Source organism: Myotis daubentonii, chromosome 2, assembly GCF_963259705.1.
Source record: "Myotis daubentonii chromosome 2, mMyoDau2.1, whole genome shotgun sequence".
In the NCBI taxonomy this organism is placed as follows: domain Eukaryota; kingdom Metazoa; phylum Chordata; class Mammalia; order Chiroptera; family Vespertilionidae; genus Myotis; species Myotis daubentonii.
In genome coordinates this window covers 34770168-34789422 of record NC_081841.1, presented here as the reverse complement: position 1 = coordinate 34789422, position 19255 = coordinate 34770168, and the positions used below count along the sequence as shown (strand labels likewise).

The following is a 19255-nucleotide window of genomic DNA, read 5'->3' as shown; positions in this document are numbered from 1 at the left end:
GATGGAGTTGCAGCCTGATGAACCCATCGTTAAATTGAAAATGTCATAAATCGAAAATGTATTTAATACACCTAACCTACCAACCATCTTGGCTTAGCCTCGCCTACCTTATTGTGCTTAGAACACAATATCCCAAAACGCTGGTCACACAGTACACAGAGTATCAGTTGTTTACCCTCGAGATCACGAGGCTGACTGGGAGCTGCGATTCGCTGCCACTGCCCAGCATCCATGAGAGCATCGGACTGAACATCTGTCGCCTGGGAGAAGGTCAAAATTCAAAGTGGTTTTTCCTGAATAAGTATCACTTTCACACTATCTTAAAAGTAAAAAAATCAAATAAAAAAAAAAAAGTAAAAAAATCATGTCAAAGCATTGTTAGGCCAGGCCCATCTGTATATTTGTTGAGTAAATGAATAATTGTGCTGATGATGTTTAGGGCTCTTACGCAAACCCACATTCCTGGTTGCCATTAGTGCTTGACTTTGGGATGTCACAGATGAATCCTGCTGTTGTTGCTTCTAAATTCTTCAGCTTCTAAAAATGATTTCTCTGTCAAAAACAAGCTGCATTTGTAGGCTCTGTTTTCCTCATGTTGGGCCATCTGGAGCCAGTTCTGGCTCCCCTAAGCATGTTTGTGGTTGCAGAGGAAAATGAATATTTCTCACCCAAATGTTGTCATGTCATCATCTCTGTCTGGCAACCAGGGAAACAGATGTTCTGTTCCTTGACCTCAGGCTAGTGGTTACAGTTTGGGTGTTAAATATATTTCATAAAACTGCATTTGCACAGGCGGGGCCGCTGTTTTCATTTAACTTGATGGAGTCTTAGAGCTCGGCAAGCTCTAGGAAAAGGTCCAGTTTGGGGCCACTGGAAGTATGTTTGTCTCTATGTGTGGAGTGTGTGCGTATATATACACACACATGTAGATCCATACATTTGTGTGTCTAGCTAGCTAGCTCTTGCAAAACACAGGTTTATTTTGAGAACAACATTTCCAAGTAGCCCCAAGGACGTTGCCAAAACCAAGTTTTCCTCTTTCCCGAAAGCATCTTTCAGATGATTTTTAGACACATTAAAAAAAAAAAATCATACTGCTATATCCTAGCAAAGAGATTATTCATTTTTTTTTTATTCAAAAACACTTATTACATCCATTCTGAGTCAGGCAGAATGCTGAGTTTTGGGGACACAGGAATGAATATAGAGTTTTGGTCTTCCAAAACTTATTCAGCTTGTTTGTTGGGGATGTGTGATGTAACCACAGTGTGACAGGTGAGCCCAGACCCCAGTATCCCATCATAAAGGGAAAGACCCCAATGTTGGGACCCTGAAGCTCTGGTCCTGACTGTCCCCCACTGTCACCAACCTTGCAAGTCACTTATGTTTGTAGGGCCTCAGTTTCTTCTGTAAAGTAAGGATTGCACTCGGTGATTTCCAAAGTTCCTTTTAGCTGCAGAACATGACTTGGGGAGCTCAGAGTCACTGGTGTGATTTCTGCACAGCCTTTGTTACCTAGTGATTCTTACAAGCATACCTTGTGAATTCCCCTAAAAACACATGCTGGGCAACACATGGTCTGTTACGAGGTTCAACATCTTTATAAAGCAATGATTTAAGGATTGACTTTCTCACAAGATGCAGATTCCTTGGTGCCAGAGGTGGGGAGGAGAAGGGGATGTTGAGTACCAGAGATTCCCTTATGTAAGGGGTGTTTGTGGATCATGGGCCACACTGGCTCTTGCAGATGGATAGTCATGCCAGACCGAACGGTGGTTTGGAGTGCCTGGGATTGTGCTGAAGTAGACCAGTGTCTTAGCCTTGGCTCTCTCTGAGTCACCTAAAGAATTTTTTTTTTTTTTGGATCTCTCTTTTTCTTCTTTCTTTTTTTGTTAGCCAATATGTGCTTGCGCCCATCCTGACCCTGCCTATTACATTTGAAACTCAGAGGGTGAAGTCAACAATTCTATATATGATGTGTATACTCACTTTATAGTTTGAAAATCACTCTAGAGAGCTTTATCAAGGGGTAGTATGGGAGCAGTGGCTGGCCTGAATAGGCACCCACTCTTCTTGGGGGTGGGCTCCTCCACAGTATTCTTTTTTCTTCTTCTAATTTTAAAAAATATATATTTTATTGATTTTATTCAGAGAGGAAGGAAGAGGGATAGTTAGAAACATCGATGAGAGAGAAACATTGATCAGCTGCCTCCTGCACACCCCCTACTGGGGATGTGCCCACAACCAAGGTACATGCCCTTCATGGGAATCGAACCTGGGACACTTCAGTCCACAGGCCAATGCTCTATCCACTGAGCCAAACTGGTTAGGGCCACAGTATTCTTAAAAGGTTTGCTAATGACCAGTGTTCCCAAGTATGGTCCTATCTACATTATTCTAATTACTAACCAGCTTTAACCCACTAAATTTTGACTTCACAATGTTCCTCCTAAGAGTAGTCTATAACTCTTGTTGTTTGTTAGTGGAAAACCATCTCATTTTTTACTGGTTAAGGGTACATTGAAGATAAATGGATGAGTAGTATCTCTCTCTCTCTCTCTCTCTCTCTCTCTCTCTCTCTCTCTCTCTCTCTCTCTCTTTCTCTTTCTTTTCCCTTCTCCTCCTCCTCCTTCTTCATCTTTTTCTTCGAATAAAGATCTTCGTGAAGTGTGAATTGAGTTGAGAAATTTGACACTGCAGAACAGTAACATCTTCATGTTTATTACTAGCCAAGTTGCAAGGCACAGGTGTTTTCTTTTGTTTGTTTTGTTGTTGTTGTTGTTGTCATCTTAATGGCTATTGGTATAAGGCAGTGGTTCTCAACCTTCCTAATGCCGCAACCCTTTAATACAGTTCCTCATGTTGTGGTGACCCCCAATCATAAAATTATTTTCGTTGCTACTTCATAACTGTAATTTGCTACTGTTATGAATCGTAATGTAAACATCTGGCATGCAGGATGCATTTTCATTGTGACAAATTGAACATAATTAAAACATAGTGATTAATCACAAAAACAATATGTAATTATATACGTGTTTTCCGATGGTCTTAGGCGACCCCTGTGAAAGGGTCATTCGACCCCCAAAGGGGTTGCCACCCACAGGTTGAGAACCGCTGGTATAAGGCATGGCTAATATAGTTCAAGTCTGAAAATATTCCAATTTCTAATTGACAGAAGAAGAACTGGCAACTCCTCCACTAGATGGCATCATTCTTCCGGGAGTGACAAGGCAGAGCATTCTGGACCTGGCACGCAAGTGGGTGGGTTTTTGACATGAGCAACTTTTCTCAGCATGAAACAAAAAGTAATCAAAATAAGCCCAGCTTCGTGTTGAAATAATATCCTGAAGTTGCAACCAATGTTATCTAATCTTTAATCTTAACTTGAGTGAAAAGAACTCTTCTAAGAGAACTGTCTTGGCAAGACTATCAAATAAGCATTGTTTATAGGGAGGGCAGAGGGAAACCAGTTTGTCAAGTTGTCCTGGTGAAGAAGTATCCTAGTACTAATCTCAAGCTCTATATCAGGTGTCTCCCACCAACTCACCTGGTTTATAATTGTGTGCTTCCATTTAGCCAGTCCTTAACTTTTCACGTCTAAGTCTATTGTTTCCACATGGCAATGATTTGTAGTTCTCCTCTTCCTCTGTTTATTCCAGCATGGCCATGCTTATCATAGAAATTAAAAAATTTTACTGGCATAAGCATTTACCAACATAACATTATTAGTTTGGCTGCCTTTCCCTCCCCTCCTTCATGCTCCCTGTCCTTCCAAATTCTCATACATGCTTACTTTAAAATCAAAACACTCAAGCAAGTGTAAAATTATTTTCGGTAGACTTTCTGATTCACGTGACACAGGCAAGCATGTTAAACTATTTAGTATTGGAAATGACATACTTAAGATGAATGTTGAATGAGTTGGTTATCTGGCAAAGGTTCTTGGATGGAACTTTTGACCCATGTGTTAAACTGATGTCCAAGGGACATGAAAAGGCTGTGAGCATTCTGTGGTCAAACAGTACTAATAAGGCAAATGTTTAGAAACACACATTATCTAGGAGAACACCAGTACATTTCCTCTGGAAAAAGACTTTGGAAATAGAGGAAATGGGCCTTGTCTACTTTGGGGTTTTGTAGAATTATTTATAGCACAGCTGCCACATGCTGGCTGGCACATTGGGCATGGCATTTACAAACTGTTTGTATAATTTCAAACAGCTTGCCCTGTCCTAAATATGTTTGCAGTTGCAAAGATGTATTTTCAAAGCTCAGTAATTTTTGTTTTATTAGAGAAAAAATTCAACCACGTACAGAAGGGTTGATGACAAGTTGCAAGTGGAAATGCTTTCCCACACTAATGATTTGCTAGCATGAAAATAGGTTATTATGGAGTAAGTTTTTTCTTGACTCCTTAGCTGTAATTTATTTTAGAAGCTATTCTAAAACAGTGAGACATAAATGCCAAGAGCCACGTGGGGGGTTACCATTACTTGCCAGACAGAGGAAATTGTCCAAAGATAAGTAAGGGTGAGCAGAGTAAAAACAATTCTGTTTATTTACAAGATTTTTTTTTTTCCTTTTCCAGAACACAGAGCTCAGCTTTTTTTCAGTTAACTTGGCTGATTTTCTGGAATTTATTTACCTTTGAACAACATAATTGCAATTACAGACTGAGATAAATTGAAACTTGCAAAAAGCCATATTTCTATCACAGGCATATTCTCCTACCCTTCCAAATATATGCTTACAGCATGATGCATTCTTCTAATGTTTTGAATCTTGCCAAGAGCTGTGATTTCCATTTTTATCTATTGTAGATTTGCAGGTTTTAAAAAATACTCTCATTTTATTTTAAAAAATCTGTCCATTTTTTGTTGTCCTTAATTCAAATAGCCTGTTGACAAACTTTGAGCTTTAACCACTAACATAAAAGAATGTGTATTAAATAGATAGTTTAACCAGATAGCTTTAAAAAATCAGAATTTTGTTTTTTGTTTTTATTTCCTATTCTGGAGCAAATAAAATGTTCCAATAGTTCAGCAGAAGTTGATGAGGTTATATCGATATAATTCTGTGATGAAAATCTAATATGATTCTAAGAGTAAGGGAGAGGATTACTGCAGTAAAGTCAACTGAATCAGTGAGTTTAATTTAGGAAGAAAAAATATACAATGCAATTTCTCAAATAAAGTCCAAATATACTTTCACTGTTTTAAAGTAATGAAATCTTCCAGATGTTTAAACTCAGTCTATGTTTTTAATCCATAAAAGACACAATAGAAAAAGGACCAAATTTGGAGGGAGTTGGATTAAACCTGAATTCAGGTCCACTTCCTGCCATTTACTATCTGTGCGGCCTTAGGGGGAGTCACTCAACTTCCTTGAACCTTTATGTCTTCATCTATACAACGGGGATGATAATACCCACCTTAAAAATCAGAGAAGTTGGCATGCAATGGATGGTCAATAAATGGTAGCTATAATTATTAATGTTATGATAATGTATTCTCTTTTATAGTAAATAGCACTTAAGACCCTGTCAGCTTAGAGTACACGTTAAGTAGCACCAGTGTACATCAACCTGTTTGGTTCTAGCCATGACAACAAATAAAAGGCCAAAAATAAAGCACACATGTCTTAAAAATATACCGTGCATTTTATGCTGATAATCTTATATTTTGTATCTTGATCCTCTCATTTAGAGAGCCTGTGACCTTGGAGTAGGTGCTTAACACCTCACTGTGTTTCACCAGTCAGATGGTGTTGCTTTCTACAGCTTTCCCCTCTAAGAATGTAAAATAGAAAGGTAGTACTGCAGGGCATTCCCACCCCCCATGCCTTTTCCTTAAAAATATGTATCACTTTATTTTTGATATTGTGAACAGGGTGAATTTAAGGTGTCGGAGAGGTACCTCACCATGGGTGACTTGACAACAGCCTTGGAGCAGAACCGAGTGAAGGAGATGTTTGGCTCTGGCACCGCCTGCATTGTTTGCCCAGTTTCTGATATCCTGTACAAGGGTGAGGTAAGACAGCCCGCTATTTCTAAGCATCTGCCTATAATTTAATTTTTAAAGTCTGAACAAATTACTAGTTGGACCCAGAATGCAAAGGATTTTTTTTTTTTTTTTTTTGGAGCTTGGCATTCCACTAACTGGGGTGGATTGTCCTCATGAACCTGTACTAGCAAATTACTTACTCTTACCTTTTCAGTGAGTTTGTGTAAGCTTCAACAAGGTGGGAGGTCAGTTTTGTCCTTGGACAAGGATATCTGCCTTTTGTCAATTTCGAGTTTTGAGATGTGTCACTAGATTTCCACTCATTACTTTCTACTGGCTTTGTACGGAAGGTTCTACAGGTAGTTAGATTTTGATTTCTGGTTGCCAAAAGTAGTTCCAAATTCCTGGAGTAGGAATGGCTAGTAGTTATGGGAAATGCATTTGAATGATCAATTCCTGCATTTATTACTCTTAATATTATTGATGTTGTTTTTATTTAGACCACTTACAACAATTTTTTTTTATTTGGCAAACCTGGTACATTTACTAAAATCTTCCAGAAAACAATTCAAGCATTTAGTTGGAAGAAATTTTCTCCTCCCAGTAAACCAGTCTGATTTTATATGTGCTGTAATTCCATTTTTGGGTCAGTTTTTTTGCTTTCCCCTTTATAACAAAGATCCAATACTTATGATTAACATCGACACCTAACTTTGTAAGTTAAAGTCATTTGCGTATTATTCTTAAAATGTGAGATGGCTTAAATCACATATTAAATATAAATTTTATTGAAATTTAATATTAACGCCATAATATTTTTTTCTCAGCTGGCAGATTTTTTTTCTCTTGTTTTTTCTCCGCTGATTTTAATGGTGGCTGCTTCATTGCTTGAGAATTTTAAACTTGCTTTTAGGGAATGGTTCCTGACCTAATTCCATCTACAGACTTTCAAGAGAGAAGAATGATTTTATTATCATTCATTGCTTGTACTGATTTTAAAGCTACTGTTTCATATTTTATTATGGTAGTATCTAGACATCGGTTACTTTTTTAATGAACTGTGGTTGTCATTAGATCAGATATCTTTAAGTCCAATTATTATTTCACCTATAGATATAAGAAGTTTATAAAATTTAATATGTTTTTAATGGTCTTGTGTTAGAGGGCATTCAGAGCCAAAAGGTACTTCTAATTATCCTATTATCCTAAAGGGCATAATAAGAAAGGTGAGAACATGGACTATATGCTAAAATCAGACTATCAAAGGCCTGCAAGCCAGAGAGGCATGAATGGACATGACTGAAATATAAATTAGGGTCTTTAAATCTTTTTCAGCCCTGAATTTAACCATGCGATCCAACATTATGGAGGCTGTGGTCCCTGGAAGTTTGGCTTATAACAGATAGAGGATTAGAAGCCCCTTTTGCGAAGGCATAGACTTACTTTAATTTATGTCCCTAAATGATTTACTATAATGCAAAGTATCTTTGAGTTCTTATTTCTTGCTGAGAAGGTTAAATATGAAAGCCAACCCTTTATCTTTGTTGATTTGAGGAATGCTAGAAGAGGTAGGGTTCTCTGAAGTTTAGTCACCCATAGCTTCTCATTAGTTTCTCAAGTTATCTGGAAGACTGGCATATAAACAAGTTGTGCCCTAAAATCAGTTGGTAGGCAATAGACAACCTATCATTGGCTAGTTACTTTTTATTCAAATTTAGAAAATAGGCTTTGGAGCTAAAATAATCAGATTATAATAGAGCTATTTCTTATTTCCAGGAGGTGCCTTCATACAGTGGCATCACTGAGTGTCATACTTGTGGCACAGTATACATGAATATCCTCATTATCTCATGTCTGGTTTTCTTTATAGACCCTACACATTCCATCTGTGGAGAACGGGACTAAGCTTGCAACCCGGATATTGGACAAATTGACTGATATTCAGGTAAAGGGTTCTTTGTCATATTATTTTAATCAACACTTAGAACCAAATCATATTTCAATGGCAAGAAGAGAGTAAATACTGCCATTTGGGGTCCATAAATTAAATTTAAGGGAGCTGTTCCTGATAGTATGTGTGGGCATAAGCAATACAGAAATGGGGAAGAAAAGACATATTTTTTAAAAAAAGAAAGAAAATAATTGTTAGGGAATCTAAATTACTTAACATTAGAAAACATATAGAGAGAGCCCTGGCCGGGTGGCTTAATTAGTTGCAGCATTGTCCTGATGCACCAGGGTTGTACCAAGGTTGTCCAGGGGTGGGGGTTTGATTCCTGGTCTTGGCACATGCAAGAGGCAACCAATGGAGGCATGGGTGGGTGGAACAGCAAAATCAATATTTCTCTCTCTATTTGTCTCTCTCTCTAAAAAAATTAATTTAAAAGTTAAAAAACAGCCGAAACCGGTTTGGCTCAGTGGATAGAGCGTCGGCCTGCGGACTGAAAGGTCCCAGGTTCGATTCCGGTCAAGGGCATGTACCTGGGTTGTGGGCACATCCCCAGTAGGAGATGTGCAGGAGGCAGCTGATCGATGTTTCTCTCTCATCGATGTTTCTAACTCTCTATCTCTCTCCCTTCCTCTCTGTAAAAAATCAATAAAATATATATTTAAAAATAAAAAAGTTAAAAAATATATAAATTTTGATAAATCTATAAATCTCATTAAAATGTATAATACTTTTATAAAAAAATCTTGAAAGTAGAAGAAAGCACAGAAGAAAATTAATATCACCTGTGATTCCAGCATTAAGTTATAACCACTGTTAATTTTCGATATCTCAACCTTTAATATTTTATAAGCATTTATATATTTTTAGAGAAATTTGTTTTCTAACAAAATGGAATTATACATAATTTCTATCTCCTTTCTTCATTTAATAAGTCATTTGCTTTTTCATATCAAAATAACTTTAAATCTATATATGAAGTTAAATTGAATTCTGTTATGCCTATGTACCATAAGTTTTAAAGAAAGCTATTATACATTGATTTTGTTAGCGCTTCTTTTACTATTATAAACAGTACATTTTTTATTATTTCCTTGGGATAAATTCCTGGAATTGGAATTGTTGGGTCAAAGAGTGTGCACACCTTTTTTTTTTTTTTTTTTTTTTTTAATATGCTGCCTTTGTTGCACCTTTTTTTTTTTTTAATATATTTTATTGATTTTTTAGAGAGGAAGGGAGAGAGATAGAGAGTTAGAAACATCGATGAGAGAGAAACATCGATCAGCTGCCTCCTGCACATCTCCTACTGGGGATGTGCCTGCAACCCAGGTACATGCCCTTGACCGGAATCGAACCTGGGACCTTTCAGTCCGCAGGCCGACGCTCTATCCACTGAGCCAAACCGGTTTTGGCGCGCCTTTTTTTTTTAAAGCAACAATCCAGCATCTCACAAGGTACTTAAGCATCTTTCTAGGTAGGCATATCAAATACCAGGAAATACAAGACTGTTCTATAATTTGTAAAAGTTATTCAAAGATTTTGCTGAACCCACGATTGCCAGTCGGTGAAAATAACCAAGGGGAACTGAGATACTGAAACATAAAATGAACTTTGATAGTTTGGGTGACATCAGGTGGTGCTGGGTCTTAAAACTAAGCAGAAATTCAGTTGGTTGGGAAGACAGCAGATCCTGCAGAGCAACTGAGGTCCTCGGATAGCGATAAAAATGGCATTTTTTATGTAAACTTATAGTATTTACAAAAGGAAAGAATAATAGTGGTTTTTTAAAATCAATGAGCTATCTTAACTTCCACCCTTTAACAAACATTTTCTATAGGAATTTTCTGCAAATTAAATAAAGGAATATCTTAATATTGAAGACATAAAATCTATCAGAGTTGTTTTCTACATTTGTACATAGAAACAATTAGAAGTAATTTGAAGAAATTTAATGAAACTTTATGGGTGTTTATATTTTGGTGTCCCCCCCCCCCAAATATATGCACACTTTAACAGTTGATAGCTCAAGTTTGAAAATAAAATGTATTTTAATAAACACTGCTTTTATACTTACTCAAAGTATATGTATACATTTTTGGGAGGACACACTATATTTTTTAGAGTTCTCTGAGTAAATCTGATGGGAGTAATGCTATTAGAGATTTGCTCAAATAAAAACTACAAACACAACTAAAATATATAATTTGCTAGATTATAAAAACCTTTATCCAAAACAGAAGTTGAGAGATTTTTAAGAGGGGAGGAAGTGCATTATAGTAATAAGAAACAAAAACTAATTTGGAAAACTTTCTTGAACAAATTGTACAGAAAGAATGCTATATTTCATAGCAGTTAATACATAATGAGATATCAGGGTTACCTCTTGGAGATTATATGACAGAAGAAATTTTGAACTGACTTGATTTGGTTATAAAGGATGGAAAGGAAAAGTAGTCAGTTAGGCTGAGGGAAAAATCAGATTAAATTTGAATTGGAAGGAAGTCCTAAGTGGAGGTGTTCAACAAATATAATCATGAAGCTTTGGCTAAGGAAGGCGAAGAGCAGAGATGTGCATCATCATTGAGATGGTGGAAAAATAAGCATCGGAGCCCTAACGTATGAGTAAAAGAGAAACCCAAAGACATAATTTTGGGACAAGATGGGAAGCCATTGCAAACATTCTCAGAAAGAGCATTTTTGAGAGTAAAATTGTGGAATCCAAGAATGTAGGTTACACAGTGATATTTTTATTCATTCATTCATTCATTCATTCATTCAACAAATATATGAATTAAGCACAAACAGGGTGTTCAAGTGCTAGTGATAGTAGTTAAAAAAAGGGACAAATAGCCCTAACCGGTTTGGCTCAGTGGATAGAGTGTCAGCCTGCGGGCTGAAGGGTTCCAGGTTCGATTTCAGTCAAGGGCATGAACCTTGTTTCCGGGCACATCACCAGTGGGAGGTGTGTGGGAGACTGCTGATCGGTGTTTCTCTCTCATCGATGTTTCTAGCTCTCTATAACTCTCTCTTCCTCTCTGTAAAAAATCAATAAAAAATATATATATTTTTAAAAATGGACAGATAATTAGTGCAGTCAAAGCACACTGGTATAGAAGGACAAAATTAATACTCAATTTTCATGTGACACAATGTAAAAAGGTTTAAAATAGATAAAGACAGAGAGAACAGAGAAGAAACGTATTTTATTTTTACCTGTATTTTCTCTATATACTTTAGTGCCTCTGACTAAGAAGAAGTTAATAATTCTGCTTTTTACCCTAGGTAGTAATGTACTAGTATAATGGATAATGGTAGTAACACTAAAAACTAATGATACATTCAGAGCTCAGACTGAACAAAGAAACAAAAGGAGACAGTTACAGAACCCATGAGATAATACAAATGATTTTGAATTCAGTCACAAACCAAAAGCACCAACCCTGCTCCAAACTGTTAAGTAACAAAGGACCATCATGCGGAATCTGAGACCACATCTTTCCTCTTCAATTATTTTGTTTGCGGACACAAAACCCAAAGTTTCACAATTATTCTCTTGCAAGATGGCAAATTGGTGCTGTCAGCCCAGCTACTAGGTTGTCTGTTTCTTTCCAAGAGGAGTAATTTAAGTAACTATTGAGGGAAAAGCATAGAATTGTGTCACGTTTCACATTTGACTCTGACATTACATGGAAACATGGACATTAACTACGAAAGGCTCTGATAAATTGAAGGTGAGTAGCAACAGCCAAAAAAGCCCTTCAGATTCTTTCCAAGGTAACTGGGGGTCAGGGGGAAAGGGTGGGAATTCCTTATTTACTATAGATTTGACTGTCATTTAAACTGTGTGTTTTTGTATATGAGTAAGAATCTCTGAAGCTAAATATTCATCCCGTCTGGCTAATCATTCCGATAGTTTCCTGGGTCTTAGATCACACTACCAATACCTCTTTGGAGGGGAACACTTCAAATGGCAGTTTCCTTTTTCTTGTTTTCTATTTTTCTCTTTTTAAACAACAAAGAAAATCAATTCTGTGTTCACACTTAACCAAACCTAAACTTGGAGAGCATTCTCCATGTTGCCCATGATCCCCTTCCTCCCATTTCTCTTGGCTACTCCAGTTACTCACCACCCTATTCACCTGCTCTGACCATTTGGGGTCTTCTCTGTTTTCCAATATGCTCTGCTGTCTGCTGCTTCCTCCTGCCTCTGTACCTTCTCCAGTGTGCCCACGTGGTCAGGTATTGGTTGTCCTTAAGACACATGTTCTTGAGGAAGCTCTGAAATCTCTCTTGAACAATGTTCCCTTCCCTCAGTACAGACATACATTCACCCACTTCAATGCTGCTTCTTTCTCCAGCTTCCTTATTACCCATGATTATTATATGATGGCCTTTAAATTATGAGCTGGGCTTGTTTGAATGTAGGGATTAATTCTCTTTTTGTAATCCCAGTCATCAGCACAAACTCTGGGCCATAGTACATACTCAAGAATGTTTCCCGATTAAATGAGTAAAGGGATGAATGGTGAGGAGTAGACCAAGCACATACCAAAGAGCAAAAACGGGTTGCTCTTGTATATTAACACATTCTGAGAGGAGGTGGGAGGAGGTCTTGAATAATGCCAAATTATTCTTCAGAAGTTTTTCAGAGAATCTGGTTTAGAATTTTTCAAAATGGCATACACATCAAGATTGGTGTCGGAATTAGCTAGAAGCTGGAACCCAGGTCTTAACTATGAGGGGAGCATGTTTGAGTAACTGGCTGTGCTGCTTCTGAGGTTTCAGGAAGGGGGAAGTAGTGACTTCAAGACACAGTGCAATGCACAGATGATGTATCATAGAAATGTGCATCTAAAACCTATGTCACCCCAATAAATTTAATTTGAAAAATTAACTTTAAGATAGTCTGTTTAGCCCTGGCCAGGTGGCTCAGGTGATTGGAGCAGCATCCTGTACACCAATAGGTTGTGGATTTGATTATCAGCTAAGGCACAACATACCTGGGTTTTAGGAGCCAACTAATTGATGTTTCTCTCTCATATCAAAGTTTCACTCTTTCTCTCTCTCCCTTCCCCTCTTTCTAAAAATCAACAACAACAAAACAAACATAGCCTCTGGTGAGTATTAATAAAAAAAGATAGTCTGTTTGAAAAATTAAAAGAAAAAAGAAAAGGCTGACAGAAAAATCTATTTTCTCACTAGACGCTACAGCTTTGAAAGACCCTTTGTGGTTATGGAATTTTTCTTGTTTTTAGTGTAACAGCTTGATGCCGTTCAGTTGCATAAGAAGGTAGAGCTCCACCTTTTTCCCCTGTAGATGTCCTGAGCTGTCCTTCAAAGTGTGTGCATTCTGAGCGAACATTTCCTGGTTGCTTTAAGGATGCAGGCCTATGACCAGTTTCTCAGCCTCTCCTTGTTTCCTAATGCACACTTCTCCACATGCTATTGCATTACAGAACTTTGCAAGGCCATTGAATAGGATTTGAAGAAGAATGACAGATTGTTACCTGGTAGACAGCACTTATTATATTTTTACTAGAGGCCCGGTGATGAAAATTCTTGCACTGGAGGGGGTGGGTCCCTCAGCCCGGCCTGCTCACAGTCCGGGAGCCCTCAGGGGTGGGAGGCGATCCAGCCATCAGGGGAAGGTGATGCCCCCATCACACCTCTGCTGCCGCCACTGCTGCAGTGCAAGACTCGGCCGGCCCTGGGTACCTGAGTCTCGGGAGGCCGGGCAGTCACCATCCAAGGCTTGCCTGCACCTCGGGCTGACCCTGGGTGGCTGGGGGGCTGAGGGTGGATCTGACCGCAATGTGCACCTGCCGTTCCTCTGGCAGGGCTGAAAGGACTGGGGGACTCCAGCAGGGCTGAGGGAACTGGGTGCCACCATGTTTGTGATGGCATGATGGTCAATTTGCATATTCTAGCTTTATTAGATACATAGGTTATCCTTTTATGTTGCTAAGAATTAAGAATTTTTTCTGCTGAATATAAAGACATTTTAGCAAGGGTCTTGTAGAATTACTTGCCATCATACATTGATTATGAAGTAATGAACTTAACATTAGTCATGTTTTGGTTGAGGGTTCTAACTGGCATTTGTGAAAGATGAAAATTCTGCACATCACACAGATAGTTTCCCACATTGGCTCAAAGTACCATCCTACAGAGTCAATGTGATCTGTTGTGTTGCTTTAGCCCCATCTTTGATTCCGATGAACAAAATTTAATAAATGTGACTTACAGAAGGCCTGCCCAGTGCTGAAGGGGTGGGCCTGCTGCTGTGGTTTGTAATGACACTGACAATGGTATAAGGACAGCCTCGCCCAGGCAGGCAAGTGTTCTCTTTCCCCTCCTCCTCGGGACACCTACTCTTGGGGAAAACATAATTTGTTATCTCTGCTAAAATCTGCCATCTCTACTTTGAATTATTTTCCCTTTCAAAGTTAAATTGAATTATCCATCATGCACATGAAAAGTTTGATTGCTAACTGCCTAAGTCTAACATTATGAATTACCCATATTATCCTATCTCTGGGATACATCTCAGAATGCTGTGATTTTACATAAGAGCATAAATTGCAGGATGAGAGGGGTAAAACTTAATACATATTATGCAGGTTCACAGAGCAATATGGCCTATGACTATTATTGTAACCAAAATCGATTTTCCAATGGTTCTAAAACTAAAACAACTAATTGAACGCAAATTTACTTTAACTGATGAGATTGAAGGTGAAATTATAGTGGTCATGAATCATAGTTCTATAGAGCTACTAAAATGTCAATATGCTGACATCCAAGTGTTATTAATGGGAAAGGTGTCTAATGTATTAATGGGAATACAAATAAGAAAAATAAAACATATATTTTGCTCTTACCTTCCATCATGTTGACACCGTACATAAATCAGGCAGGATCTGGGAATGTTTTATCCAGCATTCGCCATGAATCAAGAGTCAATAGTGGAGGCCACACTCTTCAGGTATCCATTTCTGATGTGGATTAAGCAGGTCATGTATAGTCAGTCACTGGGCTTCCTTCACTCTCCTTTTCATGTAAACCAGAAGGTTGTAGGTAGGCCCTTTCTTGGCTCCCAGTAATTTTTCCAATTCGGTAGTTTCTGCTCACTGAGATCTTGAACACAGCACATGGACAATGTGACGTAGGAGAACTGAACTTGCGATTACAAGTTTCCTAGAGACTCAGTGTCCTCATATATACAATGAGAAGCTTGGTTTATGAGTTCACAGTTGATTTTTAAGCAGCAGTGCTTTCTGCAAAAGGAATCTTTCCTGGAATCCCAGTATACAAAACCAGTCAAAGTGGAATTATTCTGAAGTGAAGTAAAAACCACAGCCCCACTTACTGGGTTCATCCAAATAAGAGGATTATTAAGGTTCTTTCCAATTCAGAATTTTCAGATGTTTTGTATTAATTTCAGCCAAGTGAGATTAGGACTACAGAGCCAATTCATGTGAAAAGGGGGCATCCTCTGATGTAGGCAAATGCCTGGTGGCAGACTTCATGGCATGCTACTTGGGTAGGGAGGGTCAGTTCCAGGTCTGTCCCCACGCATGACTATGTGAACATGTGCAGGGAAATCCAGATGGTGGTCAAGAATCTGGTCTTTGGTGTGAAAGAGACCTTGGCTGGAGTCTGGACTCTCCCGTTTACGAACCACATCCTTAAGAAACTTATTTAATCTCCCTGATATATAGTTTCTCATTCATAAAATGGGATTGACAATGGCACCTACTATCTGGGGTTACTGTGGGAATAACAGGTAATAAGCCTGTAAGGCTCTTGGCACGGGTACTGGCATGCAGTACTTGCTCAAAGGGTGAACACTCATTTAAACACATGTTTGTTGAACAAATGAATGAACACATGAATATGGAATTGGCTTCCTGTCTTTGACATCTGGAATATTTTAATCTTTCATTTAATTCCATTTCAAATATGAAAATTTAGGTCTGCTAAAGCTAACTTGCTGATGCAGGTAATCTAATTGTGATTATGATGCAGATCCATGATTTTCGAAGGGATAAGAAAAATTGGGATGCTAACATAGCACAACTTTCACTTAAAAAACAAAGTCATTGTTCAGACCCGCTGGGCTTGTTAATATAATATTTTTGTCCGTGAACATAAAAGGCTCTGGAGAAGGGGGTAGGGGAATGCTACAGCAGTCCTCCTCAAACCACAGCTCCCATCAGAATCACCCAGAATGCTTGCTGAAACACAGGCTCCTGGGACACACCTGCCCAGTTTCTGATTCAGGAAGTCTGAGGTGGTGCTGGAGATTTTGTAGTTCTAACATGTTGCCAGGTGACACTGATGTACTCATCTGGGAAATACACTGAGTGGCCAGATTATTATGACCACCTGACATTTGTAAGCAAATTAGCTATAATTTTGCGCTGAAGTTGCTAGAGGGCCAGATCATTATAAACGTCTGAATAGCACAACATACCTAAGTATCGTTGCTGATCAAGTTCATCCTATCATGTTGATGGCGTATCCCAATGGAGATGGCTTCCTCCAACAAGACAATGCTCCATGCCACGGTGCTCATATTGTGCAGGAGTGGTTTTAAGAACATGAGGGAGACTTTACCTTGCTTAGCTGGCCCCCACAATCACTAGATCTCAATCCAATTGAGCATTTGTGGGATGAAGTCAAAAGAACCATCAGGCAGCTGGTTCTATAACCATCAAATCTCACAGAACTGGACAGTGCTATTCATCAGGCCTGGTGTCAGATTCCTCGCATCACCTTTCAACATCTCGTGGAATCAATGTCAAGAAGAATTGCCGCAGTATTGAAGGCAAAAGGTGGCCCAACAAAGTACTGATGGGGTGGTCATAATAATCTGACCACTCAGTGTATACTCAGAGTAAAGATGACAGAGTTAAACCCAGTTATGCCATTTGGAGAGCAGAAGCTAACTGGTAATGAAACAGCATGCACGTGAGCATAGAAGGGACCTATATGAACTATAAATTTGAGTTCAACAACAATTATAAGATTTGTGATTCCAGATATTTGGTTGTTTCTGTCTAATCTTATTTTTTTTTAATATATTTTTATTGATTTCAGAGAGGAAGGGACAGGGAGAGAGAGAGAAACATCAATGATGAGAGAATCATTGATTGGCTGCCTCCTACATACTCCCTACTAGGGATCGAGCCTGCAACCCGGGCATGTGCCCTTAACCAGAAATGAACCCGGGGCCCTTCCATTCACAGGCCAATGCTCTATCCACTGAGCCAAACCATCTAGGGCTGTCTAATCTTATTTTTTCATGTGAATATATTTTTTATGTTCAAAACAGAAGTGAACCTTTTGTACAATGTTGTTTATTTTGAGTTTGTTTATAAACTATTCCAGCATTGTTAGCTGATAAACTGAAACATGTTTTCTTGTTTTTGTTGCAGTATGGAAGAGAAGAGAGCGACTGGACAATCATCCTACCCTGAATAGAAAATACAGGATATTTTCTGTGTGCTAATGGGACAGACTGTTGTTCTTGAATTACGATGGGTTCTTTGGCTAGCTGCTTTTAGTTGTGCATAATGTAGTATATATTATCAGGGTTAGCAGGATGATTGTCTCCTCATGCCAGAGAAAATGAATTGCAACCATCAAATGGTGTTTTGTAAGCTTGGTAGTAGAAGCTTATCTCACCTTCCCTTAGAAAGATGGCAATGTAAGCCATATAGCATAGCATTCCTTCAATAATTTAGTGCCTCCCTTAGTATGTTACTCAGATACAATAATGTTTGTTTATTCTTTAGCATAAGTTACATTCTGCTCCTCAACCAAATGAATTTGTGTGTGTGTGTTGGAAAACTGATCTGAGTAAATTTTATAGGTAACACTTCCTCTGACATGTTTTCATCCTCAGAAAGTGTTGTTGTTGTTGTTGTTTTTAATCAAAAACTTTGAAAAACTGGATTTCCTCATGTCTCATTTTTTTTGCAGGCCCCCAAGTCCACCTTAAGGTCAATGTCTTCCTTCTTCCTGACGTTGCAGTCTGGTCTTAGCTCTCCTTGTGCATCAGCTAGATCCGTGCACATTTCCACATTGTATTGTAATTGGCTGCTTGTTAGGCTCCACAACAACACTGAGGGCCTTGTGCCTTAGAGATCTTTGTATCCCCAATGCCTGGCACATAGTAGGTACTCAGTAAATAATGAATAAATGAATATTTACCTTCTATAGAAGTGAACCTTCTTTGTTTCTATATTATGAAACCTCTTTATTAGAATGGTGATTGATCCTGACATTGTGTATTTTTACCTCTTATTGCCAATTGTTTTCCATGGACTGCTAAGTCATTAGAGATACTCAGAGGCACCGTTCCTTGGAGGAATTACTTCATGTGTAAAGACTGTCCTGGAATTGAAAGTATAACTCTACAGAGAAGTCATGATATCATTCCTACCAAATGGAAATGACAAATGTTATGTGTTAAATAAAAAATAAATCATCATAATGAGTTTTTTTGTTTGTTTGTTTTTTGTTTTTTAGTGGGAAGCAAAGAGAGGTGTGCTCTTGTTTTTATACGTTTGGTTTTTCAGTTGATCTTTTCGGTTGAATGGGAATTGGATGAGCACGTGGTTAGGGCACTGGGAGAGCAATTATAGATGGTATTTTCCTCGTTTAGGAGCTCTGCGTTAAAATTGTATCTTGGTTATCTAGGGGAAAGTGAAAGTAAAATAGCAAACATTTACCCTTGGAAGGTCAGCTCTCAGACATTCTGTTTTGGTTTCCTCCGGTACTAATAACTTTCATCTTGCTGATCATATTTTATTCTCTTTTCAAAGCAAGGGAAAATAACATTCTAAAAGTTTGATGCACTGAAAATTTTTCCTTAAGGCATTTAGCAGCACATAGCAAATGGGGCTTTGATTCTTTCCCAAGACTTTTGGCCACGGGGTCTTTTCAGATAGGAATGGTAAAATGAAAATTAGAGAAGTATAAGATGAAAAAGAATGGCAAAAATATCTTTTAGGGGGCTTTTAATTGTTGATCTGAAGTCTTGGGAGAGTGTTCCTCTCAGCCCTCAGGAGTTTTCTCTGTCCGCCACACTCCTTCCCCACATTGCACGCTAAGGGTATGTGTTCGCCTTGGCTAAATCCTGGGACCTCATTTTTAATACAGTATTCTAGAAAAGACTTCCTGGTAATTTTAACCTGTCAAGTAGCACATACATGACCAGGCTCACATTCCTAAGAGAAATGGAAATCATTTATTTGCTCTAAATGCTTTTTATACTTTGCATCCCTAAATTTAG

General features: G+C 38.3%; 1 protein-coding gene across 3 annotated transcripts in view; it reads left to right on the top strand.

Moving 5' to 3' along the window:
• BCAT1 (branched chain amino acid transaminase 1) overlaps positions 1–18457 on the top strand; it is a 90948-nt gene extending 72491 nt beyond the window's left edge. For all 3 annotated transcript variants that reach the window (XM_059682395.1, XM_059682394.1, XM_059682396.1), the window contains exons 8-11: positions 3179–3264; positions 5892–6032; positions 7876–7950; positions 17394–18457. In XM_059682395.1, coding sequence (XP_059538378.1) covers positions 3179–3264; positions 5892–6032; positions 7876–7950; positions 17394–17435 — 344 coding nt within the window. In that variant the 3' untranslated portion in view covers positions 17436–18457. The remainder of the gene's footprint in view (positions 1–3178; positions 3265–5891; positions 6033–7875; positions 7951–17393) is intronic.
• The last annotated feature ends 798 nt before the right edge of the window (positions 18458–19255 follow it).